At 36.8% G+C, this 25,768-nt stretch overlaps 2 protein-coding genes across 4 annotated transcripts; both read right to left on the bottom strand.

The window, feature by feature from the left end:
* Nucleotides 1-812: 812 nt before the first annotated feature.
* Nucleotides 813-8,026, bottom strand: rad51 (RAD51 recombinase). Of its 3 annotated transcripts, none has more exons than XM_007259860.4 (9): nucleotides 7,942-8,026; nucleotides 6,589-6,688; nucleotides 5,942-6,079; nucleotides 5,525-5,642; nucleotides 5,019-5,205; nucleotides 4,446-4,559; nucleotides 3,569-3,698; nucleotides 2,563-2,684; nucleotides 813-2,263 (listed from the first exon to the last, which is right to left on the bottom strand). In XM_007259860.4, exons 2-9 carry the CDS (start codon nucleotides 6,676-6,678, stop codon nucleotides 2,140-2,142), a joined length of 1,023 nt encoding a protein of 340 aa, XP_007259922.3. In that variant the 5' UTR covers nucleotides 6,679-6,688; nucleotides 7,942-8,026; the 3' UTR covers nucleotides 813-2,139. The 3 variants fall into 3 exon arrangements, with proteins under 3 accessions (XP_007259922.3, XP_049334325.1, XP_007259923.3); XM_049478368.1 differs by lacking the exon at nucleotides 7,942-8,026 and adding an exon at nucleotides 7,908-7,935; XM_007259861.4 differs by lacking the exon at nucleotides 7,942-8,026 and adding an exon at nucleotides 7,437-7,739.
* Nucleotides 8,027-9,302: 1,276 nt separating this feature from the next.
* Nucleotides 9,303-25,719, bottom strand: adgrg11 (adhesion G protein-coupled receptor G11). The gene is made up of 15 exons (XM_049478308.1): nucleotides 25,687-25,719; nucleotides 24,524-24,658; nucleotides 24,335-24,385; nucleotides 22,755-22,820; nucleotides 22,416-22,563; nucleotides 22,159-22,321; nucleotides 19,289-19,423; nucleotides 16,926-17,036; nucleotides 16,073-16,112; nucleotides 15,853-15,956; nucleotides 14,573-14,700; nucleotides 14,134-14,399; nucleotides 12,786-12,876; nucleotides 11,255-11,562; nucleotides 9,303-10,203 (listed from the first exon to the last, which is right to left on the bottom strand). Exons 2-15 carry the CDS (start codon nucleotides 24,621-24,623, stop codon nucleotides 10,073-10,075), a joined length of 1,842 nt encoding a protein of 613 aa, XP_049334265.1. The 5' UTR covers nucleotides 24,624-24,658; nucleotides 25,687-25,719; the 3' UTR covers nucleotides 9,303-10,072.
* Nucleotides 25,720-25,768: the final 49 nt, after the last annotated feature.

The raw sequence follows: 25,768 nt of genomic DNA on the forward strand, positions 1-25,768 counted from the left end.
TTAAAGCACAGGACAGGACACAGTTTTTAAGATGTGTGGAAGGAAAGAGCAGTAGGGTGCGTGTTTGTCTCAGTTAACTGTGCAAATTATATGTAAAGTTGAACTGCAGCACAGCAGAGTGGTAGGTAGCGATAGGTAGCCCAATCCAGATAACAGCAGCAAAGCTACAGTATCTAATTCCAGTAACTGTAATACAAATACAAAGTGAAGCAAATTAGCCCAAGGAGTGACGGCAAGTTATGTAAAAATGAATATAAGTACATGGAAATGTACACATGTACAAACTGGGGGTTTCTAATATATGTGAACCAATTGATGTATCCTGTTATAACTGTTAGACCTACATTGCAAATCAAAGCAAAAAGACAGTGCTATAATGCCAGTGGGGAATATCCTTCTAGGTGTTCAACATATTCAACAAACTGTTTTTAAAAAGAGGGGGTGATTTTTAACAAACAATATTTTTCAGAGTTTGACTTTTTTTCATATAATTTTTTCCCCCCGGTTACTAGTTGATTTGTTTTCCTAAAAGGCTCAGGCAGTTTGGTGCTAAATTTTGTACATTGAATTTTCTAACATTTCAGGTTTTTGACTGGACCTGCATGCAGAAAACTAAATATTGATGTTAGATTTTTTTTATCCAGTATAAAAAAGACACAGGTCATAATTAGTTAAATCATTTTTGTTTAAATGGCACAGCCCTAAAAAACATAACAGAAATATTTTAAGTTATTTTTTAGCATTTTTATTTGCCCCAAATATACCATCTCCTCTTGGAGGTCTGTTGTACAATAAAAATCACGGACAGCAAATTAGTGTGAGATAGAGGATTTTATGTACAGAAAGGACAGATACAATTTAAACAAACAGCAGTCACACAGAAAGTACAAACAGGAAAAAGAACAAATAATATGGCTAGATTCACCCAATAATTCTAAATATATTTTGCCCCAAAATGCTGTAAGACCAGTGTTTGTTTCAACTGTGGTCCTCGAGGCCCTCTGACCTGCACATTTTTGTGTTTTCTCTGTTCCCAACACACCAGTTTAAACTAATCAGCCCATTACTAACCCATTTTTGAGCAAAACGGCTGTGTTACAGCATGAAAACCCAAACATTTACAGGGAAGTGGGCCTCAAGGACAAGGGTTGAGAAACACTGTGTTTAGACCACAATACACAAACCTGCAGTACTCACTCTCGACCTACAGGTGGCAGAGTGCAGCTTTGCCTGCTCCAACACACCTGACTGGGTAACTTTGTAACTTAAAAGGAACAGTTCCATCAACAATGCTAAGGTTGCTAACAAAGAGTGAAAGCAAATAATGTAAAATGAGCATAATGCAAATATCATGGTAACTTGGCTACTAGTTTCCATCCACTGTTTACCATATTAGCATTAAATTACTTATTCTTGTGAGTCACCCTTTTAAATGTAGAGTAGTACAGGTATAAAATGGGATATTTTATGTGGACATTATTCAAACTTGCACAACTTAAAAAGCACAAGTCTCATCTAACTGCAAACAAAAGAGCTTTGAGGAGAATTTCACAGAGTAGGACTTCAGTTCAGAAAAACAGCTTAACCTCATTCCTGTTGGATGGAATGTAAAGCTACAATAAGTATTTTTTTTTCTGTAAATTACTTGTATAATAATTGTTTAACCAAATTAATATTACCCAACACTTCATACTGCCATATTGTGAGGACACAGGACAACTTAAGAAGTCATAGAGGCTGCAACATGTCAGTAAAACCTAACAATGTATTGTGACCTGTAGAGAAGACTACATATTGTACCTTTAACTTGGAGTTAAACTGGTGTAGCTGTTCTGCTTTGTGAAGTTCTCCTACTGGTTCAAAACAATTAGCTTTTTTTTAGGTTGTGTGTGTGTGTGTGTGTGTGTGTGTGTAGCATGTGAACACAGAACAACTCTGGTTTATGTGCAAAAATCAGGTTGAAACAGGGTCTTGAGCACAGTGCTGTTTCCACATCATTCAGTCATCTTACTCGTCACTTAATAACAGCAGGATTTTTAGCACAAGAGAGAGCAAGTATGTGATGGTATTAGCTACCCTGTATTTCAGGGTCTTCTCTATGAATCCACAGTGCTGTAATCGCTTGCTGTCTCTCTGTTCTCAGTCTTTGGCATCTCCCACTCCATCTGCATTGATTGCAAACATGGCTTCTGCCTCGGGTAAGCAAGGAGAGTCGTAGATTTTACAGATTCTAGTTTCGCCTCTGCCCTTCCTCAAATACAGCCTAGGAAAAAGAGAAGAGGAGAGTGATGTGGCATGTATACGGTAGCAAGAACGTGTCAGCATTGATCTTTTTTGACCATGGAGGGTATATTGCAAAGCTCTAATTAAAGACTTAGCATAAACAAGTTAACAAGGAACACAGGAACAAACAAATGAAAAGAAACCATTACGTGCCTGGGGCATTACCAGGGTGTTATTTAAGCAGATACATGTTATATAGCTGTGAATACAGACACTTGCATTGCTGCAGGGAATAAGAAACACAGCTTATGCTGCTTCTACACACTATTCTCTCTATACCTGGTAGTGGAAGCATGTGCCAAGATGTTTCCTCCAATGGGTTTTTTGGGATCTGCAGAGAACATGGCTGCCCCATCCACCTGAGCTACAACCTGATTTGTGATGACAACAGCAACTCCAAACTACAGAAAAAAAAAAATAAAAAAACATAAGACACTTTACACCTGTTCCCCAGTAATCAGATACACTACAGTCACTACATAAAAAAAGTCTAACTATATTTTATAATTTTTTATTTCTAATTTATCTCATTTTCTCCCCAATTTACACGGCCAATTACCCAACCCACTCATTAGGACTACCCCCATCACTAGTGAGGCCCCAACACACCAGGAGGGTGAAGATTAACACATGCCTCCTCCGGTACATGCGAAGTCAGTCACAACCTTTTCGAGCTGCTGCTGATGCAGCATTGCCGAGGAATTTCCTTGGAGGAAAGCGCAGCGGCTCAGTTCCGGTACATCAGCTCACAGACGCCCTGTGCTGCAGACATCACCCTAGGAGTGATGTGGGGAGAGAGCGCCATCTACCCATCCGGAGGGAGCAGGCCCAATTTTGCTCCCTCTGAGCACCGGCAGCTTGATGGCAAAGCTGCATGAGTGGGGGTTCGAACCTGCGACCTCCCGCTCATAGTGGCAGCACTTTAGATCGTTGGACCACTCGGCACCCTGTCTCACTATATTTAACGATATTTTTATGACAGAACGTTTGTCATGATATTCTGACACCAAGACACCCATTGTTCAGCACTGATATCCACAATATATTAAAAAAATAAACATTTTCTATAATAGAATTTTGTGTGATAAGATAAAAGTGTCACCTTGCCCATCACTAATTTAACTATAAAAGACTGCAATAACAACATAGAATGGATACTAAACTTTTATATAACTAAAACTTCTAATCTAAGAATTTATATATTTGATACACTAAAATAATCTTAAGAACTCAATCATAAGTAATTTTGGGCAAAATAAACAAAACTAGTTTTCCTGTGTTTTACCTCGTCAGCAAGGCGCAATAACATGCGGAGGAAGCGTCCCAGGTGACCCTGCCGGGCAGACAGCTCTCCTCTTCCAGAATAATCTGTTCTGTAGAGCGCAGTTGCGCTGTCCACTATCAGCAGAGCATACCTGTTTGGAAGGCAAGAAGAGAGAGAAATGAACAGATCATAAAAGAAAAACCTTCAGGTTCAGCTTTTGTTTTCCAGTTTCTGCATGTAAATGTACTTGCATTGCAGTTTGAGCTTGATATGGCAAAAGTACAAAAGGTATAAATGAGAATACTGAACATCTGGGAAAACAGTGCAACAAATATTTTGTTTTTATAAACTAGATGCATGGTACCAAGAGGTTCATGTTTATTTCCTCCCAAGAGTCCTGTTCTAATGGAAACACTTCTCTAAAGGAGATAGACAATCATTACCACATCTGTGTCAGAGCTGCCATCCTTGGAAATTGTTTATGAGTACAAATAAGAAAGAGAGAGAGAAAAAGAGAGAGAGAGAGAAAGAAAAAAAAGAGAGTCTTTAGCACAGCAGCGGTGTTGACGATTTGGGTTGACGATGTGTTGTCAATTTGGAGGAAAATGAAGTCTGGATGAAAGTAGCAGGTGGCACGATAGGTAGCTTGTTTTCACACAGCCAGTGTGAAATCGCAAATGACCATGAAAACACACTCACACAGACACACTTGGGACGACATGGCAAAATGCATGATCATACAATATGCTTATTTAAGAACATTGAGTCGTACAAGTCGTACTAAAAGTTCAAACTTCCTACATATTACGCAAAATGCGTACATGTTGGCCGGCCTGCTGTGTCAGCAATGGGTTCCATGTAAATAGTGTTTGTGTGCACAGGTGCACGATTTAGGTACCTGGACTCTGCCATCATAGCTGAAGCCTGGTACAGCAGCTGTGTTTGATGGTCTGTGTTGAAAGCTCGTGCGTATGCTACATTATCCAGGACATCGCTCCCGACAAGCCCATACCTAAAACACATTGGAGAAAAACATTTTAACTGTACAGTTCAACAACACGCCAAACCAACAACTTTAGAAGGACTAATCTGAAGCTTCAAGACACAAAGTAAAAATTGGAGGGTTATCAGCTTTTAGAATATAACTTAAAATACAATGGAAATTAATAAATCAGAAGATCATTCCAATGAATCATAATTCAGTATACACACAGTATATTTTTAGCAGCAAAACTGAACTACCATACAACAAAACCACGGAATTACACTGTACCACCACAACAAGCACTACACGTATTAAAGAACTCAGTGTATGTCTTTATTCCACTCGGTTAGGGCAAACACAGAACAAACACAGACAAACAAGGCTGTGACTAGGAGTTGTCTATCAGACTACAAACACCGCACTCTACATTCATCACCTATCTGCTTATCTAGATATTTTTTCTGCACAATGCTACACTGTTCTCACCTCTCAGCAACAGCCAGAAGTCTCTCTGGACGGAACGTGCCCTCGGTGTCGATGTACATGGCTTTGCCTTCCCCTCCTCCCTGATCGATAGGCAGCTGACATGTGACTGCTAACGTGTGACAAAGCTGAGTCTTTCCTGTACGAAATTCCCCAAACATCTCTGTGATGGAACCTGTCTCAATACCACCTATAGACAGGGAAAACAAGAGAAAGCAAGAAAGTGGCTCTATTAACAAAATACATGTTGGCTACATACAAATGCAACAGACATCACAGTGGTGAGTGGCTGGAGCATTTTTGTGCAAAAGCGTAGTAACATGAAGTAATGAAAAAGGTTTCATTTTATATGTATGCATTTCATCTTAAATTGTGCTCTGCTGTTTTTACTTACTTTTTCTGCCCATTTAATTTGTGATTTATGTAAAGAACCTTGAATTGTGTACTAAAAAAACATTTCAATGTTGTTTTATAAGCTACATTACAACTGAGGTCAAACAATTCCTCACCCTGCAGAAGCTTGTCCAGCTCTTTGGAACCAGTGGAAATCTGAATGATCTCAGCTCTCCGCTGGTGAAATTCTGTTGCTGTTGTGAAGCCCATTGGAACCAGTTTAGCAGCCTCTGCCTGCAGGAAACAATAAAAACATAAATTTAAGGATTTAAATATCAAGGAGATTTTATTGTCATTTCACATCACATGTGGTACATGAGGTGGAACAAATTTGTATTCCCACGGTCCAGTTTACACTCAAAGAGCAATTGTTTAAAATAGAAGAATAAAAAGACAAAGTAAAAAGTATAATCGTAAAATAATAAAATAGAGAAGAAAAATACACAATATATAAAGACGTAGAGAAGTAGCAGCAACACGAGTTCCAAGTTGCTATAGCAAAATGGATGATTATTAAGAAGTGCTGAGCTCACCAAAATCTTGTCAGCTTTGGCCTCACTGATGCCCTTAATGTTGATCAGTTCTTTTTTGGGGGCATATGCTACAGCCTCGATGGTGTGAAATCCCGCATCTTCCAGCTTTTTCAGGTCACTGGCACTGATACCACATTGCTGCAGAACACAGAAACAAGCACTTCATGAACAGAAAGGACTATCGACAGCTTTGTGACACCTATATGTTACAAACAGATCCAACAAGCAAAATTTCACACTCTCTCCATGGGAAGGTAGTATTGCACTAGTAAGAGACTGTTGCACATCTGTTGACAGACTTTATGTAGTGATTCTCTAGTCATTCGTCAGTGATCAGTTCTGACCACAGAGCAGGTTTCAGCTCTTGCCCAAAACTAAAACACACCCATTTCAACCAATTAATGAATTTTGAGATCAATGATTAGTTTGAGCAAAAGTCTGCATAAAAGTAGCTCTCCAAAAGGACAGGCCAGATTGAAGACCACATATTTATTTAGCAGGTGTTTCTGATAAATCGACCAAAGAATAAAGACTCAATTAAAATGTAACAGCTTATGAGAAATCACTGCACTTCACTCTTGCATCTGGCTCTTTAAAAGAAAAGAGGCATTGCTCATGGCTGAATCGCTAGTTGTGTTAAATCATACCTCCAGGCGGTTCAGCGGCTGTGGTCCAAAACTATCCTCTTCTTCAACTTCTGCCTCCACCTCCACTCTGCTTTCACTTCTCATAGCCATCTTCAATTACCTGGACCATATTTACAGACATACAAGCACAAATCAAAGCTAAAACACTAATACTGGGGGTACCATCAACAAATATTTTTTTTTATTTAATTAAAGAATTTAATTTAAAAATGTTACAACTAGTCTGCTCTGTTACACACTACACAAGCTCAATATTATTTATTTTAATAATATCGTAATAAATATTGTATTTTGGTAAAAAGTCGTGATATCCTAAAAAACAAAAGCTGGAAGGTTAGTCACATTCATTTGATTAATTGGATTCTTGTTACATTGCATTTATTTTCAAAATGGGACATGTTTACGTACAGAACCTGCCAGAGGGAATCTCACTAGATAGATTTGTTTTTCGGTCAAAAAGAAACTGTAAAAAAACTCTAACTCTAATGTAACAGTATTTTTAAAGGGAGCTGCTTCATAATCTTATAAGAATGAATGGTTATAATTATGACTTAGATTGAGAGAGAGAGAGAGAAATATATAATTGGTCACAATATCTCCCAGCTCTAGTTACACAATATGTTTACCATATCTGGCACAGCTAACCTAGCTAGCGTTAGCTAACCCATAGAAATGGAATTTATCCACTTGAACATTTGACAACTTTTCTGCCCTGTTTGCCCGCTGTGAGAACATTAAGATAAATTTAAAACTAGCAGAAACTAAGAATAAATCGGTGTTAAAACCAAACACGAGAAAAACAAAGAGAAAACAGTAAAGAGAAAATCACTAATCGTGAACAATCGTACCTAGTTCACCTAACTTAGCTAATCTATAGCTATAGCTAGCGTTAGCTTAGCTACAACAACAGGGCGGTAGTAGCTTTCGCTAGATTTAATTTACAAAGCCAGGAGAGCTTAGTTAAGTTAGCCAAAACCAAAATGACCCGAGACGAGTGTGGTCGAGTGTGTTGCTCTGCTCTGGTGTGCTGCAGTGTTTCTGACCGCAGAGCGTCCAGATAACCCCGCGCTCCTGTTATTGAGTTAACTCAGCTGTATCTGGATCAGTTCAGCTAGCCTGCACTGAATCAGAGCGGCAGCGGCAGCAGCAACAGTAACAGTAACAGTAACAGCTAACGCGCCTCTCCTCTTCTAACACGTTAATGCAGCTGAATCCGCTGAGACCCGCCCCGGACCGGCGCTGTCAGAGGTCGCCTACTGTTGCTGTTTCTGGGGCTGTATTGATATATCATTAATAACTGAATAAATAAACTGAATTACAGATAAATAAACAGAAGTAGAGGAGCTCTCTCACCGACTGGCCTCACAACCGAGTTTCCCGCGCCTGCGTCACCGGTCACGTGACACCGAGCGACGTCACAGCGGGCGTGTTTTTTATCTTTTTGCCAAAAAAATATTATTTCTATAAAAAAAATGCACCCACGTCAGTGTAACCTTTAGCAGTTTAATTGCCTAACTATAGCTGAATTTATAATGAAGAATAAATTGGGTTTCACCCAATTTTCCAATTATCAAGTTTTTAATTTCAGCATTTTGCAAACAGAATTTCAAGAAAAATTAAAAGTTGAAGGTCAATGTAACGTTTATTAATTAAATTTTCTGACCATTTGAGGCTAAATGCAAAAATTGGATGTAAAAATTCATTATTTTTTTATGTTGTTTAATTTTTAATGTAGTGCATTGTACAAGAAAAGGTTTTAATATTTTTTTCCAATTTTAGTTTTTTCATCTCTGCCCTTCACAATCGTAATTTTAGGAAAAAAATTAAATATGAATATTTTATTTTCAGATTTTTTAATTTTGCAAGTTGGATTATACCATCAGATTTGTGTTAAAAGATACAAAAATGGACAAATCTGGAAATCAAGAGATTCAACTTTTAATTGTTCTTGAAATTCCGTTTGCAAAAGGCTGAAATGAAAAAAAAATTGAATGAAAACACATTCTTCTTTATTTCGAATTTAGTTTGATACAGTCATACTTTCATTTTTCAGATTTGTCAATTTTTGTAACTTGTAAACACAAATCTGATGTTATACTCCAACTTAAAATGCAAAAATTGAAAAACCAGAAAATAAAGAAAATATTTTTTTTTTCATTAACGAGCCTTGGGATCTCTTTCCCACGCCTTTATTTTTTTTTTTTTTTTACATAATGTCACCTTAGGGGCTCCGTACGCTTGTGAGGGGCAGAGATGGAAAAAAGTAGATTGGAAAATGGATGAAAACGTATTTCTTGTACACTGCACTACATAAAAAAATAGTTTTTACATTCAGTTTTCTATCTTTGCATTTGTTCTCTAACAGTCAGAAAATGTCATTAATAAACGTTTCACTGAGCACCCACACCTGGCAAAAATGCTTTAATCGCTGCGTCCTATGATAAATATCTCGAGTCGTTCCAGTCATGATCGCTAGGTCTGAAGAGGAGTATAACCGTCTGTTTCCAGGAGGTGGCGCCAGCAGCACCCTGTCCTCTGGCTGTGCCAAAGCAGCTGGTATTTACCACAGACTCGCTCTGGAGGCTCTAAATTTAGTTATAGCAGAGATTTTGCATTGAAAGGAAAATGTAATATGTGTCTAGGCTTAATCTCTGTCTGGGAAACTGACCCATAGTGTAGAGTGGACTGTGTTGGTGGAGTTGTGGTGCAGTAATCTGACTTTATGCCAGTGCCAGTATAAAGCATTTTATTTAATATTTAAACTCAAAATAAAAAAAAATAATAGTTAATTACTAGCACTTAAAGTTACAGCAAGACTAGAGACAATTCATATTCACATAACAGACATTACAACATTAACAGAACAGAAACATTACATCACAAAGTATATTATTTATACATTAATAATCATTTTCTGCTGCATATTTACATCACTGTACTCAATAAGAATTAAACATGCAAAACCTTTTTAATGTAAATCACACATAATTTATATCATGTAGATTTTGTGTAAAAGCAATGCATCTGAGCTTTATGTACAAAACCCCTTACACAGCCAGTCACACATTTCTTTAGATTTAAATATTCACCCATTTTGGTAAAGGTAAGGGGTCTATAAGGAACTCTGACAATAATGACTCAATAATGTTTTGGGTGTGCAAATGATTTTTCTAAACTATGTAAACTGTACAGGGTTCATTACATAACATCTGTGCTTTTACACTGCATGTCCTCTACACTACTTGACTTGACTGAACTCTACCCATTCCGACTCTATTCGACATCATTAAAATGTTTCTGATTTTTGTTGTACTCTGAGACCCCCTTTTAAACTCCATTGTATATAGTCATAAAAATAAAATTTCTTACTGATCAAAGATAAACATGTCAAATATTCATGTTACGCATATTATATACATAATAAAAACAAAGAACTAGAGATAGTACCTAATACAGAAAAAACAACAGATTTAAAACATTTTTTCTAAAAGTTTTTCTGCTTCTCGTAGGGGTTTTCCATCTGCGTGGCCTCTGTGGTGTTGCTGGTTTCGGCTGAGATGGTTGAATCCCCAATGAACTTGCTGGTTTTGTAATAATAAATGAACAGGAAGAATCCTGAGGAGAGACATGAAAAGTTCCTAAATAAGCAAATAATCAAGTAATCACTTAATTGTATTTTTTTTATATGTGTGCCTTGGACAAATATTTTTGAAACTGAGAGGAAGTAAACTTCTCAAACTAAAAATGTATCTAAATCTCAGTCTGTTTCTCAGTCTTTATTAACATAATATAAATCATCAGCGTTACCTGTACAAACACATAGGTGTGATTTGAATCAGTATCCTGTTTGATTTATTTGATGTATGCATCCAGGATTTACTGGTATTTTGTTTAATTCAATCTACTTTCCATATGTGCAGTGTCAGTGCTATGATGGCAACATCTAAATATAATGGGCCCTATTTTCACCTATCTATAGGTGAAGCGTCAAACACGCACCATGCAGCTTGATTTAGTGTAGATTTGGTGTAGATATATTCACAATCACTGTTGCTATATAAATGATGCAGGCAGAAGGCGTGAAAATAGACTGTCGATGGGGTTAATTATGTGTAAGATAGCAATGAGCATCATAACGCACCTTGTGTAGGGTCCAAACAGGCCCAAATAGTTGTGTCAGGAGCATAGACTCATGTCTCATTTTTTACCTGACTTTGTGTAATCTAGTATTGTATAATGGTCAGAGACTCTAAACTGGTCCCCTTAATATCCAACGAAAGCCGAGCACAAAAAGTAAACACAGGAACTAGTTTTCTTTTTGTGCTCAAATGAATTCAAACTGCCACCACATGAAGATGAAGTTTACTTCTTATGTTCTAATGTTTTGGGGCATTTGTTTCAGTTCAGGAGCAGGTTGGAGTTGTAAAGCGTACCTAGTTTTTTTTTTATGTGACAGACATTTTCTATTTCCCCCCAAAAAATCAGAAAACTGTGAGAATCAGGCTCAGTCTTTTATAATCTGTAAAAACAGTTGTTCAAAATGTTGTGTAGTGTGCACAAGTCTCAATAATATCTGGCATTGCAGATACTTTTAGAACATGGCTGTTTCAAAAGCAGTGTTAGTATTGTAAAACTGATTGATACGCTCTTTGCTTTCATGACTTACCTTGGAAGGAATTGAGAATTGTGAAGATGTAGTACGATGGGAGGCGCAGGGCACCATAGGCGAAGAAGGCGAAGCCCCAAGTGACTCCAAGAGTGAAGCACAGGCCCATTATGGTCAGGATGTCCGAGGTGCCTGTCCCTGTGCGCTTACCCGAGCCAGAGGCTGCCTTTTTGTGGCCTGCTGTGGTTCTTTTGAGGAGGACGATCCACCGCAACATGACCACAAAGGTCGTGAAGGTGAAGGCGAAGATTACAGAGTAGTAGCCGATGTTCACAACGTAATGGACAGAAGAGTCTATGATCCAACACCTTTAGAGCAGAAGGCAAAGTTAAGATCAAAAGAGTCATATGGAAACTTCTGACTTACTACTGGCACCCACCCACTATCAGGGCCTAGCTCGAAATCGAATCATGTATTTATTGCCTTGCTATAAGCATGCAGGCAACCTTAATCACAAAATAGCACCTTAATGATCAATTTACAAATTACTGCCATCCCAAGTCTTTTTGTGCCAATAAATATATTCTGACTAACAACTGAGCCGAATTTACTTTTGTCTGTAAATTAACCAGGAAACTCAAAAGGACTCCAAGGAAACACTTTTTTTTTTTTACAAATTAAACTTAAATTTAGGGCCAATATGTTAGCTAACTAAAATAGAAAAATGTAAATTACTTTCCTTTATCATGTTACAGTAGGAACCCCTAAATTTAAAATCTCTCTGACAAAAATAAAAAGCGTTTTAGAAAATTTCTGTCTGTGAACAACAAAGGTTCCAAACCCGAACCGTTAAGGCCTGTGCACATTTTCCCCCAAAATATCTATGGATTGTCTAAATTAGGAGCCCATTAGCTAAAGAGGTGAAAATGTGCAGCAGTGCTAGCTTAGCATGTGGTGGTTTCCATATCTCACCTTCTTTTATAAATGTAACTATGTTAATCCGGAAATTTAATGTACTTTTCTTGACAAAACAAATATAGAGAAAATATGAGGAAAAAAGTAATGGATGTGGCATCCACCACTATGTAAACCAGAGAAAAGTCTTTACTATGTCATTAGTAATAGACAGAGGCCTGCATTTGGTGAGATATTTGGGTGGTGAAGTATTTTGAACCCCAAAAAGAGGCCACAATGCAACAATGATAATGTGTTAAAATATCTACAGATTAATGAGCTACTAGGAAATTCCAGAGACATCCAGATAAATGTAAGTGTGTAGGAAATTAAGCAGGACTAAACAAACAAGGTGTGAAACTTATATGCACATAACTTTACCACAGTGGGAGACTGCAGAGATTTTTTTGCCAGAGACATCTCCAGATTAGGCCTAAAATTGCGTATTATTAGACTCCTAAAATGTGCCTAGTGGTCACTATATATTGAAATGTCGACAGATGTCTATCATCTGAACAGAAGTTAACGTTTTAGCATCAGAAAATACTCAGCTAGGTGTAAATCAGAACTGTACTGAGCTGTATGTAAGTGAGTAAAGGAAAGTAGTCAATGCACATGATGTATAAGGTACACTTACATTGCAACATCCTTTCCTGTATCAGTTTGTATGACAAGCCTGTTGTACTTTTGCATAAAGAAGAGCACAGTCACAACAATGGCAGGAGGTGCTAAAGAGAAAATGTAATATTAATAAAACACTGTACAAGAGAGCACATTAAACACACACATATTTGATATAATTACTTGTTATAAAAATGATCCAGGAGTGCTGTATATTTATTTTAACAGGTTCATTATCACAAGAAACTCTCAGGGTCCTATATTATACCAAGCACAAGGTGCATTGCGATGCTTATTGTCATTCTATTCCCTGCTAACAGTCTATTTTCACGCTTATGTCATTTAAATAGCGATGGAAAATAGCGGCGGAGCTTGTGAATATATTTACGTTGATGGGTGTGGTTTTCTAAAACTGAGGTGTGTTCAGGTAAATACTGCTTTTTGCTATCTTGGAAGCGGAAAAGACAAGTGCAGCACTGACTGATTTAATTCGTCAGACTTTTATTGCTATCTTGGCAATGCAGGTGTACCGCGCAGGCTCAACACACTTACACCCCCGCACCTCACACATGCACAAGGACACAAAGCAGTGGACAGACCTAATTGCTAACTGTGCTAAATGCTAGACTGCAGCCTGCAGCTAACCCCGGCTAGCACTGCTGAAGCAGCATTAGCATTACCCACTAACTGTGCTAAGCGCTAGTTCTTCTGCCATTCAGAGGCGAGTACATTGGACTGTTGCCTGCTGCTAACCCCGGCTAGCACTGTTGGTGCAACATTAGCATTAGCTGGTAATCCTGCTAACTGCTAGTTTGCTCTTTCGCTGTTTAAAGGTGTGTATGTCGGACTGTAGCCTGCTGCTAACAACCGCTAGCACTGGTGGAGCAGCATTAGCATTACCCGCTAACCGTGCTAAGTGCTAGTTAGCTCTTTTGCCGTTCAGAGGAGAGTATGTAGCCAACCCCGGCTAGAAAGTTCTTGTTGTTATGATGGCAAAGACACATCGACATGCCCTAAATCAAGCTGTGAGGGGCCCAGTTGATGGTTAGTTAAGTAGGGCATAATGTACACAATGCTTGATTTTCACAATTCACCATTTATTTCCTTGTCCATATATGGATGCAAAGTCACAATAAATGAATAAACTATATATGTGAAGTCACGAAAACAAATGTTGTCACATATCATCACAGTCAGAACCAAACTTTGTGTCTTGTTTATGATGTTCAGCTTGTGCTCTTATCCAGAGTGACTTTATAACAATATAATCGTTTAAGAATATAAGTTACTAGGAGAGAATATATATATATATATATATTAGCCCTTTGAACAGCATGTCTAAGTGTTTTTACTTTGGAACTCACCCCAGCCGGCAATCTGGACCTTTAAGAGGTAGTGAGTTTTAGGATTGGAGATGGTGGCCAGCTGCAGACAGAGGTGGAGGGCCTCCAGACCGAACCATGTGAAGGTGCATAGCAGGCAGTAGTGCATGAAGCCCGCCATGAGCTTACAGCCTATTATATTCCCCGTGTTCGCCACATACTCATTGGTCAGGAAGGTCAGGTCTAGCAGGACCAGCGCCACCAGCAGGTTTATGAGGATTTGGGCTGCTTCGCTTTTTCTTGCCCTCCTGTGAAGAAATAGTGTAGAATTTTATCCTACTGTTTTTCCCAGTGTTTCTAAAGTCCTGCACATAATTGTTTTAAAATGGGGTTGAGGGAGTATTGCCTCTGAACAGCAAAGGGATTCTCAACCTTTCCCATCATCCACACTCATTCACACTCAGGCCTTTTTACACCATACCTCATCAGGAAGTGCATGAAGAGAGCGACACACAGGAAGAAGACAGACAGTCCGCAGCCAATGGAAGTGATGTAAGTGAGGTTGCTCAAGTCCGCGCTGGAAATTATGGAAGTGTTATCAGTGTTGGGCTGTGGAGACACCAAAAATAATTTAGCACACTTTCTCACACACTTCCTTTTCTGACATCAGAAAAGATCAGTTTTTGTATATATCTCATTCACTAGCGGTTAAAAGTTTTAGAACATCCCCGTTTAAGGTTCAGTCAATAACTGGAAATGGTTCAAAATCCAGTGTACAACATTTTGCATTAAACTGCCAGAGCCGTTAAGGAAAACTGAAAAAAATATTAATGTCCAAAAATATATAGTATATAGTAAAAAAAATCATATATTGTTTTAAAAACGGGAAATTACTTTTAGCAAACAATTAATTGGTTAAAAGCTTATAGCTATAAGGAAACAAACATTTACAAGCTTTTAAAATGGATTTGAATAAATTCCAAATCCAATTTACAATGTCTGTAGTAAAGCAATGCTGGAACATATCATATTACTGCACTCTCTACTGCAGCAGCACTTACATACTTCCATCATCATAACTATAAAAAGGCAGATAAATACTTACTTACTAGTAACTATTAAAAGTATAAGTCTTTTCTTTAGAGAAATTACAGATTAAGCCAGAGAGTGCTGAGTACACAAATGGAGTCAAAAGACTCTTGGCACATAACCATGCCTCAGTTTCAGCAGTGAAGAGAAGAGTTAGAGATACCTGACAGGTTTGTTTTAAATTATTAATCATAAGTCATAACCATAAGTCATTGCTAAGATGAGAAAGTAAGCTTCTCTAGACCATACAGCACTGTTACTGGACAACTAAAAATAGGGGTGTTTTAAACGTTTGTATATTTTTGGTATATTAACTCTACTCACAATCAATGTATTTTCTGACATAATGGCTGTTTATAGGCTCAATAAGTGTAACCAATAGTTCAAGTAAAACACAACCCCACTGCCATATGAGCACCATAAATAAGAAACTATATATATCTATTTTTACTGTTAACGTGTTTGTTGGCCTCAGAAATGTTTGATTCTGGACTGCCATCTAGTGGATATATTTCTTAACATCCACTGAAACATAAAGGATATATAAAACTCTGTGGGTAGTTACAGAAACATTCTTCAAAACAGATATTTTAATGTATACGCCTAAAAACAGTATAAATGACCCTTAATAAAGTCTGGTGTTAATTGTAGGTAAAGAAAAAAAAATCTCACTATCATCAACACGGCAAAGAACGTCAAGTGTTCACATTCACAGGTGACACTTTCACCAGTCCCTGTAGTGTTACAGCCCTCAGTTGTCCAGTTGGGTTTGGACCCTGTTGACAGCAATGGAAATGGTCATTTTTACATAACCAGTTAGTGTGTTCTACTGTAGTGAAAACAACGTTTACACGATTAAACGAACCCTTTTGCAATTGTGAAATGTACTAACCTGATCCACTCCAAGAGAAACAACGAGGTGTGGCAGATTTCTGTAGAAGAAAAAGACCCAAATAAATCAGAGCTGAGTTTTCTTAAAAGCAAACCTGTCAAACTTTGTGGTTTAGAAATTCTCTCATATGGAGAATTATAACAAGCTGCTTTTAATTCTGCTTTCCTCCTGTATAATATGATTTCACTATATTGTTAAATAACTAAATAAATAAGAGTTACAGAAAGTTAAATTATTAGAACATACTGAAGATTCTGCTCTATTTCTAGAAGAATATTCACAATAAATGAATAAAAAGCTGCTGAATAGGTTACAAGAGACTATATCCTTATTTAGTAGACATGGAATAATTTATAGTGAATACTGAATTTATTATGAATAATAATAATAATAATAATAATTAAGAATCAGTAAAAATGAATAATTTATAGGACATTCAAGATAAAATATTAAAATATATATGAAAAATGTTAGCTACTAAATTGTACATTTGATACATCATAGTAGGTAATATTTATATCTTGGTGGATACTGAATTATAAATAGTAGATTTCAATTCATGACAACTTTTGAATAACTGATAGTAGATAATTTAATTGCACTCAATGAATAACATAGTATTTAATGAATACATTCCTTTGAACCTATTAACTAAATAAAACATACTGTAATAGAATATAATTAAATAATGTATACTGAATAATTAGTAGTTACTGAACTGGTCTTAAAATAAAAACTCCACTTTAAATACACTGCTACATGCGTTAATACTATTATAAACATATTAAAAATGAAGCGATATATTGATATATTTTTCCTTTGGGCTTATCATTAGACAAATGTTTTAAATGACCTTGTCAACGCTTTTGAAGGTGATGTTAATGGTGTTGGTCAGGTTGGCTATTTCTGCTCCCATATCAATGGAATACACTTCGTCTTTTAGAACAGTGCTGTTCATCTCATCCTTATATTAAAACACAGAGAGAGAAAGAAAGAGAGAAAGAGTGTTATTGTCTTTGAAAGACTAAACTGCAATGTTAAATTTCTCCAAGCATGTGTATATAATTTTAAACACATCAAAATGAGACAGTGCTTCACAGGAGGTTAATTGCTTTCCATTGCTTCTCCAGTGACAAGTGGAAAGCAGTGCTGGACGGTATGACCAAAAATGTTATTTTTCAGGATTCTGATGGTACTTATTATTATTATTACTATTATTATTATTTTTTGCATGATTGATTGTTAATATAGGTTTGTGACTCTACTGTTAGAAGCACATATAATACAAAACACAAGGCCTTAAATTAAGGCTTTGATTACTATTTGGTTTACTTTGTCCCACAAAATGACACAATATATGAAGAAATTAGACTTCATTAGCAGAAAAACAGTGGAAGAATGTAAACAAAAGGAGATACTCCAACCATTTTATCAAGATTTCCTTTTTAAAACAAAATATTCCTCATAATTCCTTAAACACTATAAACAGACCAAAAATACTCATGACGTAAGTATTCAATGAGATATTTCTATATAAAAAAAAGCTCTATTACACTATTTACACACAAGTTTAATATAAACTTACAATATGTTATTATTGAAGCCATTGAAAAATAAATTCAGTTCAGTGTGTATTAAAATTATCCTTTAAGCTACAGTATTAATATTTCCAAAAGGGTCTCTTTTCTGAATGAATAATTACTGTTTGCTTTTGTTTTTCTATTTTACACATAAAAACACTTATACAATGATGGACAGCAGCAGGAGCCCCTCAGATAAAGTGCTGTTCTCATTTCTCTCCAGGCAGGACAGAGCTAGATGAGCATTTGTTTCCACAGAGCTGAGCTACCATAGACCACTGCAGTCGTGCGTCATTCTGTAGTGCTCGTACGGCTTCTGTGTCTAAGCATTTTTTCCCTATGAGAAAAATGAATGAGCTTTGTCACATTCTGTGGTAAATAAATCTGTTCAGACCCCTGTACGTTTTATTCTGTGTACATTTTACTCCTGAAAAACACTGGATCCTCTGAATGACAAGATCATTTAAGAGTCGTAATGAGAAAAAAAAACTTTAAGCTAATTCTACAGCGGAGTGAACTGACCTCCCGGCGCCGCTGCAGAGATTAGCAGGGGACTCTTTTCTGCGCAACACCAGAGAACTCCGGCCGTAAGTTAGGAGCTTTTTACACACAGCTGATCAAACTAATGAACTAACTGCCTTTACTGAGGAGAACTGAGAGTGTCACAGCCTAAAATCACTAAAAACAGGTCATTGATACTCCAGAACCAGCTGTAACACGTTTTAACATTTACCCTCTTTATTATGCAGTGAAATAAATTAGTGTTTCTGGTTCGTTGTTGCCTCAGTGAGGGTAGGTAGTTAGTTGATTAGTTAATTACTTAGTTGTTAGTTGATTATTTGGGTCAGGTGTTGTAATTAGTATAAACTAATGACCGTAATTAAATACTAAACCCTTCGAGGAAGCGCTGCCGAATTGAGAGCCATTTTCTCTTATTATTTGCCTTTTAAAGCTCTAACACAGACTACACTGCTCAACATTACACTGCTCAACATTACTGAAAGAGTTTTCACCTGTTTAAATGCTTTAATGATCCTCTGTGAAGAAGCATAATAATCCAAAACGCGATCCGACCGGAGTTCACTGGTGTTGTGCAGAATCCATTTTCCAGCCGCAGTGCTGTGACGTCAGTTAAGCATTAGCTTAAAGTTAGCATTTTTCTGATTACTCCCCTTATGATCTCGAAATTCAGAGGATCCAGTGATATTTAGGAGGTAAATGTACACAGAATAAAACGTACAGAGTTCTGAACATATTTATTTACAACAGAATGTGACAGTGGCCAGTTTTTTAAAAGCCCATTCAAATCCCGTATTGACTTGGACGGCTTAGACACGGAACCCCAAAGGAGCCCCAAATATGGGCATAAACAACATGGCGCCGACTACAAAATGACGACACGACTTCAGTGGTCTATTGCTCCAGTGTGTTAGCTTGTTATGCTAACTGGCTAGCGTTAGCTTGCGAACTCAACCACTTGCCAGTGTGCTTCCTTGGTGGTGCTGTTCTACGCAGTGCTCCACAGCACTATAGTGGTATGGCGGTATGTGAAAAATGCATACCGGTTTTAATTTCCCCTCTGGTATACCGGATGAACCGGTAACCGGCCCAGCACTAGTGGAAAGACGATGAGTACCTTTGTGAAACTAGGGATTCGGAACACAGCTGTGAAGACAGTACTGATGTTTTGGCTTTTGGCTTTTTCAAAAGCCTCCTTTGGGACAGAGATCAGCGTTGGATATGTATCCATTTGAGTTTTATCCTGGATGATCTGCAAACGTGAAAACATAACTGTTAACAAATTACTAAAAAAATTTCATAAAATAAAACCAATTGCTTACATTTTGATACACACATTTGATAATGATTTCATTATGAAATAAAATGGTAGTACTGGAAAATGTGTATTTAACTACCATACAACTACCATACTATACAAATAAGTCATTATTATTAATTAGAATATGCAGGACGCTGTTTCTGTAGAGGATGGGAACTTTTTTTACACACAGAAAATCAACAACATAGTATGCTCAAACTTCTGGACATGACTGAATATATCTAGTAATAAGAATCATTGTATCAAATATCAGGTTGTTTTGATGGTTATAAAAGTATTAACAGCGGTGAAAACCACTTTATTGATGACAGGCCTGTGGGTTTAATACCTGTGTATGTGGGTGTGGCACCGTGTGTATGCTCATTAGTGTATATATCGCTGCAATAATGGTAAAGGCAAATAAATGGCTAAAGGCAAAGGCCACTTTTCATTTGTGTTTAAAAATTGGAGTATAGTAAAAATGATTGTCTTGAAAGCTCTTACATGCATAAGTAAGAGTAATTTGAGTTTGAACAATTAGCTGGTCTGTCATAACCAGTGTTGGGCACGTTACTTTGAAAAAGTAATTAGTTATAGTTACTCGTTACTTCTCCAAAAAAGTAACTGAGTTACTAACGGAGTTACTCCACTATAAAAGTAATTAGTTACCAGTAAAAGTAACTATCATGTTACTTTTTATTATTCGCTCGTCAAAAAAAGGAAATCAATTATGCATTTACTATTATTATTAGAAAAATAACAAACGAAAATAAACCCAAAATGTTGACAAAAATATAATCTAACGAATTTCAAAAAAATAAAACGAAATTCTCCACACAACCAAAGAAAATTACTAAAACTTGTAATACTGAAAAACATGAAAAACACGTCGCCACACTCAAAAGAAATATGTATATATAAAACAAAATAATGGACAAAAACAACAATTTAATGCCCGTTAAAATGGTATTAATATAACAGCTTCACCAAAAGGGAATAGAGCTTAGATCGGGCCCAAAAAATCCGATCCGACCCAGCCGGAGCCCGTGCACGTTCTGACCAAGCCCTACCCAACCCGAACCATAAACTGTCATTATGAGCCCGACCCGATCCGCCCCATAAACTGTCTGTTTTCGGGCTGATTGAATGAGCGAAATATAATCAGAATTATGTTAATTAACACTGTAACATAGAAGCATAGAACTATTATTTAATTTAAATGATTTTTAAGAACAGCTACACACAGTGCTGCAAGTCAAACGCGGAGGCGTTCACGTGCGCCCAGAGCTACGTGATTACATTTTTCATTTTTATTATAGTTTAATTTTATTTTGTTTTTATTTTTTCTGTTCAGTAAGTTTTTAGGGTGGGCTTGCTAGCGCGAGCGCTTTACACAAGAACTAAAGGACCACGAGGTGCCGCGCGCTCGGCACAACACCGCCCGCTGTACAACTCCGCTGTACAACAGCGCTTATAAATAAATTAAACACAAAAATGAGGGTATTCTATCAGTAATTTCAGTTCGTTTTAGTTAGTTTTATAAACACCACATACAGTTCGAGATAGTTATGTTTTTTCCTTTTAATTTCCGTTTTTATTAGATTCAGTTAACAAATGTTTTTTCACTTTCAGTTTTCGCTATTTCGTTCGCTTTAGTGAACAATAATAATTGGTTACTTAGCAACATTGTTATTATCACACCAGAGCTTTATATAAAATAAAAATAGGAGCCCGATTTCGGGTCGGTCCTCGGGTCAGGTCGGGTTCGGGCGGAGAATCTAAGCTCTAAAAGAGAAAGCAGCAGCACCACAAAAACCGGAGCAGCTAAAAAGAGCGTAACGTCCTTAATTCGGAACTTGGGCTGTCCACGGCAATCACTGAATTTATTAGAGCACGCAAATCGTCACAATTGTGCCTCACTTCACCACGCCAAACCACAGGCACAGCGGCCAGAAGCTCAAGTTCATCGGACAGAGGAGGGGTTAACCAGGGCAAAGCGAAGTAAAAAAAAAAAAAGTTCATAGAGCGGCTAAAGTAACGTGCAGTAACGGGGTGTCGGAAATGGTAACGGCGTTATAGTTACAGTCATAGTAATTAGTTAGATTACTCGTTACTGAAAAAAAGTAACGGCGTTAGTAACTCCCAACTCCCAACACTGGTCATAACCAACAGGTTGAACCAGTGTGGTCAACAACTGCTACTCACACTGGACTTGCTACAACCACTCGACTGCACTGGCCTGTGTGGTTGTTCAGACATTCAGTCAGTGTTATAAAGTCAGTTCAGTGTGCAGTAACAATGGCTTACATGTTCATTTCATCTCTTCAACAAGCTTATAATTCAGAGAATCCAAACAAATGCCCCTTGGACACAACATATAAGGTTTAAAACAGTTCAGAAAATCCTCTTATAAGTAAATAAGGGGTATATCCATGTGGCCCCAACCACAGAATGATGACAATTAAGACTTCACTGGTCTGTTCTTTTATGTTAAACCAAACCTCCTGTGCCACACTCTGTTCATCCCTGCATTAAACTAACCAGAGCCAGCCTTCTGGAGGAGGTTATTCTACTGTCCTCTTAAGGTCTTGGTTTAAGAAGAACCGCCAATGCTATCACTCACCTGCTCCTTCATGATTTTGCCAACAAAGAGCTAATAGTAAAACTAACTCATACGATTTACTTACACTGAGCTTTGTGTCAGAGGAATAGACAAATGAGGCGGTTTCCGGATTATTCTTATCCTTAGGCTTCACAAAAATACCTTGCACCTCCCCTAAAGACACAGATGCTGTGGTCTTGTTGCCCATCTGTGCCAGGACATCAGAGGTTAAATTCTTCATCACCTCCCTGATGGGTTGAAAATCAAAGAAAAAAAAGGGTGAGTTTGCAAGAGTTAGATAACCATGAAGTAATAAAAGCTCATTATAAAATGAGTTCTTACGCCTTATCAGTATTCGAGTCCTTCCCAAAACTGATAGTTGTATTTGAGAGCTTAATCTCTAGTTCTACTTTTTGGACAGGAGTTCCACACTTTGAACAGTTTGGTTTTTGACCTTGAAACTCAATGAAGTCATCATTGGTAGTTATATCTGCTATGGAAACAGAAGTACATTTCAGTGCAATTACTTTTTCCAACAAAGCAGCTGTCTTATACTAGGTTGGAGCTGTTACACAATGTCACTGTGATTCTGTATCTGCTGAGGACCTAAAATATCTGCATCATTGTCTGTATTTAGATGTATTAATGTGGTGTTAAAATTAAATGAAAACATTTTCTTACATGAACAATTCTCGTATTGGGCATTGGTGCAAGCACTTTCTGTATTTAGGCAGGTAATATTACAATCTGCAAAATATGAAACAGAAATTTTCACCATTAACAAGGGAACAAGGTCTTGAGGGATTTTTTTTACATTCATCCTTTCATGTGTAACAATTAATATATTATATATAGTATAAAACAATTTAAAGAGTATTTGCACATTATGTTGAAATTACACCACTTTTTTAAAGTCACTCTCATTGAAGGGCACCATAATGTTTGGGACATAGCAATGATGCAGTATGAAACAGTCCTGTTTACTACTTTGTTGCATCTCTCTTGCATGCAGTGATGAGTTGGAATCTCCAATTCATAGACATGACCAGGTTTTGAGTGTTAAATCCCTGAACACAGTACATGGCAAATTAGCACAATCTTAGAATGAATTTAATAATTTCATTTAACACTGCAAAATTCACTGTGTATCTTATCTGGTGGAGCCATTAGTGCAGCCATCTTCAATTTTTGCTTGTTTTGGGCCTTTGGATTTCCTTTAAGTTTTCTCCTCAGCATTTAGTAAATGCACAAATCAATTTGGATGACAGACAAAATCCTTTTTTCTACTTACTTAAAATGCCTGTTACTGTTTGTGCAACAGTTTGGACACCCTAAGCAAGCCTAAAGACTTACTTTATTTTTGACAATTAGCAAATTAGGCCCTAGCCATGTGACCAATTATAATTATGAACAAAGCAAATGTTGAATTTCTGATTTTTCAGAACTTTAACACTCTATTAAGACAGACAGTTGTGCTTGAGGAAAATGTGAGACCATCTTTCCAAAACTTGAAGCTGAAGCAGAGGTGGACCATGCAACATGACAATGTCTCAAAACATTCCAGAGAATCTTTTAATGAATGGCTTCAAATAAAAACATGGACATTTCTGAAATGGCCATGTGAAAGCCCAGATTTTAAATCTATTTAGATGCTGTGGGGTGATTTGTAACAGGCTGTGCATTTAAGGAGGTTTAAAATAATTATGCATGGGGTGAAATATTTACACATGGGGGAGTTAGAAACTTTCTCCCAGTCAATTTTAGGCAAAAGGGCAAATACCAGCAATTAGGTCATAGGGTGTCTCAATTCCTAACATAAAACATGTACATTTTTGTCCATTACACTTTACAACCTATGATTAAAGTTATTCATTTTTAATTTGTTTTAATGGGGTGCCCAAATCAAATTGCTCCAGAGAATGAAGGTAAATAAAAAAATGGGGGCTATGTTTCCACACTGGTTTTATGTCAAACAATTAATTAATTCAATTTATTAACATATGAATGAAATAGAAAAAACTCTGGTTGTCGGATGTGGTAAAATGGGAGATTTCCAGCATCACAGTGATTGTAGAAACATCTACAGGAAATATGTCATGCTATCATGTCAACATTGATCAGTCAACACCTTGTGGAATCCATGCTATGAAGAAGTAAGACCAAGCTAGAATTAGTATAGTCTTTTTATAATAATAAAAAGAAAGAACTTGGTGAGTGTAAAGAATAATGCAATGGTTTACAGGTGGTTGAGTTTTAAATACCTCCATCCTGGTAGACTTCAATCAGATCGCTTTCACACTTTGAAACATTCACTGAAAAAAAAAAAAAACATGCTTCTAAAAATGTTCTATTTAATCTTATTTTTTGCCTACTAAACATCAACATTAAGGACTCAAAACAGTCTATTTAAAACTAACTAATGGATGAAATGCCATATATTCTTAACTTACCTTTAGTCATGTTGCATTTACCAGTCACAAAGAAAATCTTTGCTTTGGGTCTAATGTCATTTCTGGTTATATTCAGTTGGTATTGGACATTGTCATTCATAATTAGCCAAAAACCTAGAGTTTCATATGTACACTCTAAAGGAAAACAAGAACAAATAGGTCAATTCAGTGCTGTACGATATTATAACATTCAAGAAAAACAAATAATAAAATTATTCAGAGAAAGATGAGGAAGCTTTTTTCGCATCATCACATCGTTAAAGAGGATGGTTTGGAGGAGTCTGTTTTATTTAAACCTTCAACATTTGTTTGTTTTGCTGTTGACTGTTAATAAGAGTGTTAGCATCAGCCCCAGACCCAAAGAGAGTTGTAGATGTATGTACATCATTTAAAAAAATCTCAGAACAATTAAAAATCAACCATTACACTGTCCAATAAATAGAGTGAAACAACTGCCAACATGGCCAGGCCAGGCGATCCTGGTTTGGTCTCTTTCTGATAGTAAATACTGTACTTTGACACAACTTGTGGAAAGAGCTTCCTGTAGGTCCTGTGATGAAATTTTAGGACTGTTTGCTATACTAAATGACTATCATCTTAATCTTTTCATAACGAATGACAAAAATGGATCTTGTGATTAAAAATTATTCACAGATGCATTGGAAGACATAAGGTTTTGCTATTATAATGGCTGATTCATCATGCACTGAAAGGTCAGATGATGCTCACATTTTTAATTTAATTTAATTTAGGTTAATCTACTGTTGACACACAGGGCTCAGTAGCATATTAGATTTAATACATTGAATTTGATTTTTTGTTTTTCCTAATTGTCCTAAATTTCCTAAGATGCACATCCAAATTAGTTGCTGCAAAAGCGTTTTTCCACAGTACATTGGAATGGGAATTGGAACTGTTCATGCATTTTAGATTGCAACACATTCCAAAATAAATTGTGACAAACAATAATGAAGTGACTTCAAATAGTAGTTATGATCATGAAATTTACAGAAAAGCAGTATTCACAAAAGATCACAAAATCTTAAAGTTGGGAAGAGGATCTCCAGTTTGTACCAAATGTATAAGTAAATTATTAAAATACTTGAAAACAATGGATATGCACAGTTCTTGGGAAAGTGAGAGGGAAGATCTTGGATACCCACTGTATTTGTAAGTCGTGTTTTCTGGTAACCTCTGGATGTCTGTATAAGAGAAAAAAATATATACAGTGATCAGTTATGGACA

This window comes from Astyanax mexicanus, chromosome 1, assembly GCF_023375975.1.
Source record: "Astyanax mexicanus isolate ESR-SI-001 chromosome 1, AstMex3_surface, whole genome shotgun sequence".
NCBI lineage: Eukaryota > Metazoa > Chordata > Actinopteri > Characiformes > Acestrorhamphidae > Astyanax > Astyanax mexicanus.

Bases quoted from the DNA above. Each gene is read 5' to 3' on its own strand.
- rad51 (XM_007259860.4), bottom strand. From the start codon at position 6,678: ATGGCTATGAGAAGTGAAAGCAGAGTGGAGGTGGAGGCAGAAGTTGAA. The intron at 6,080-6,588 runs GTATGATTTAAC...TGTGTTCTGCAG, and splicing joins AGCCGCTGAACCGCCTGGAG to CAATGTGGTATCAGTGCCAG. The intron at 5,206-5,524 runs GTGAGGAATTGT...CCCTGTCTATAG, and splicing joins GCTGGACAAGCTTCTGCAGG to GTGGTATTGAGACAGGTTCC.
- adgrg11 (XM_049478308.1), bottom strand. From the start codon at position 24,623: ATGAATGACAATGTCCAATACCAACTGAATATAACCAGAAATGACATT. The intron at 17,037-19,288 runs GTACTCATCGTC...TTTTAATATAAG, and splicing joins GAATCCCTAGTTTCACAAAG to GATGAGATGAACAGCACTGT. The intron at 10,204-11,254 runs GTAAGTCATGAA...GTCTCTCCTCAG, and splicing joins AATTCTCAATTCCTTCCAAG to GATTCTTCCTGTTCATTTAT.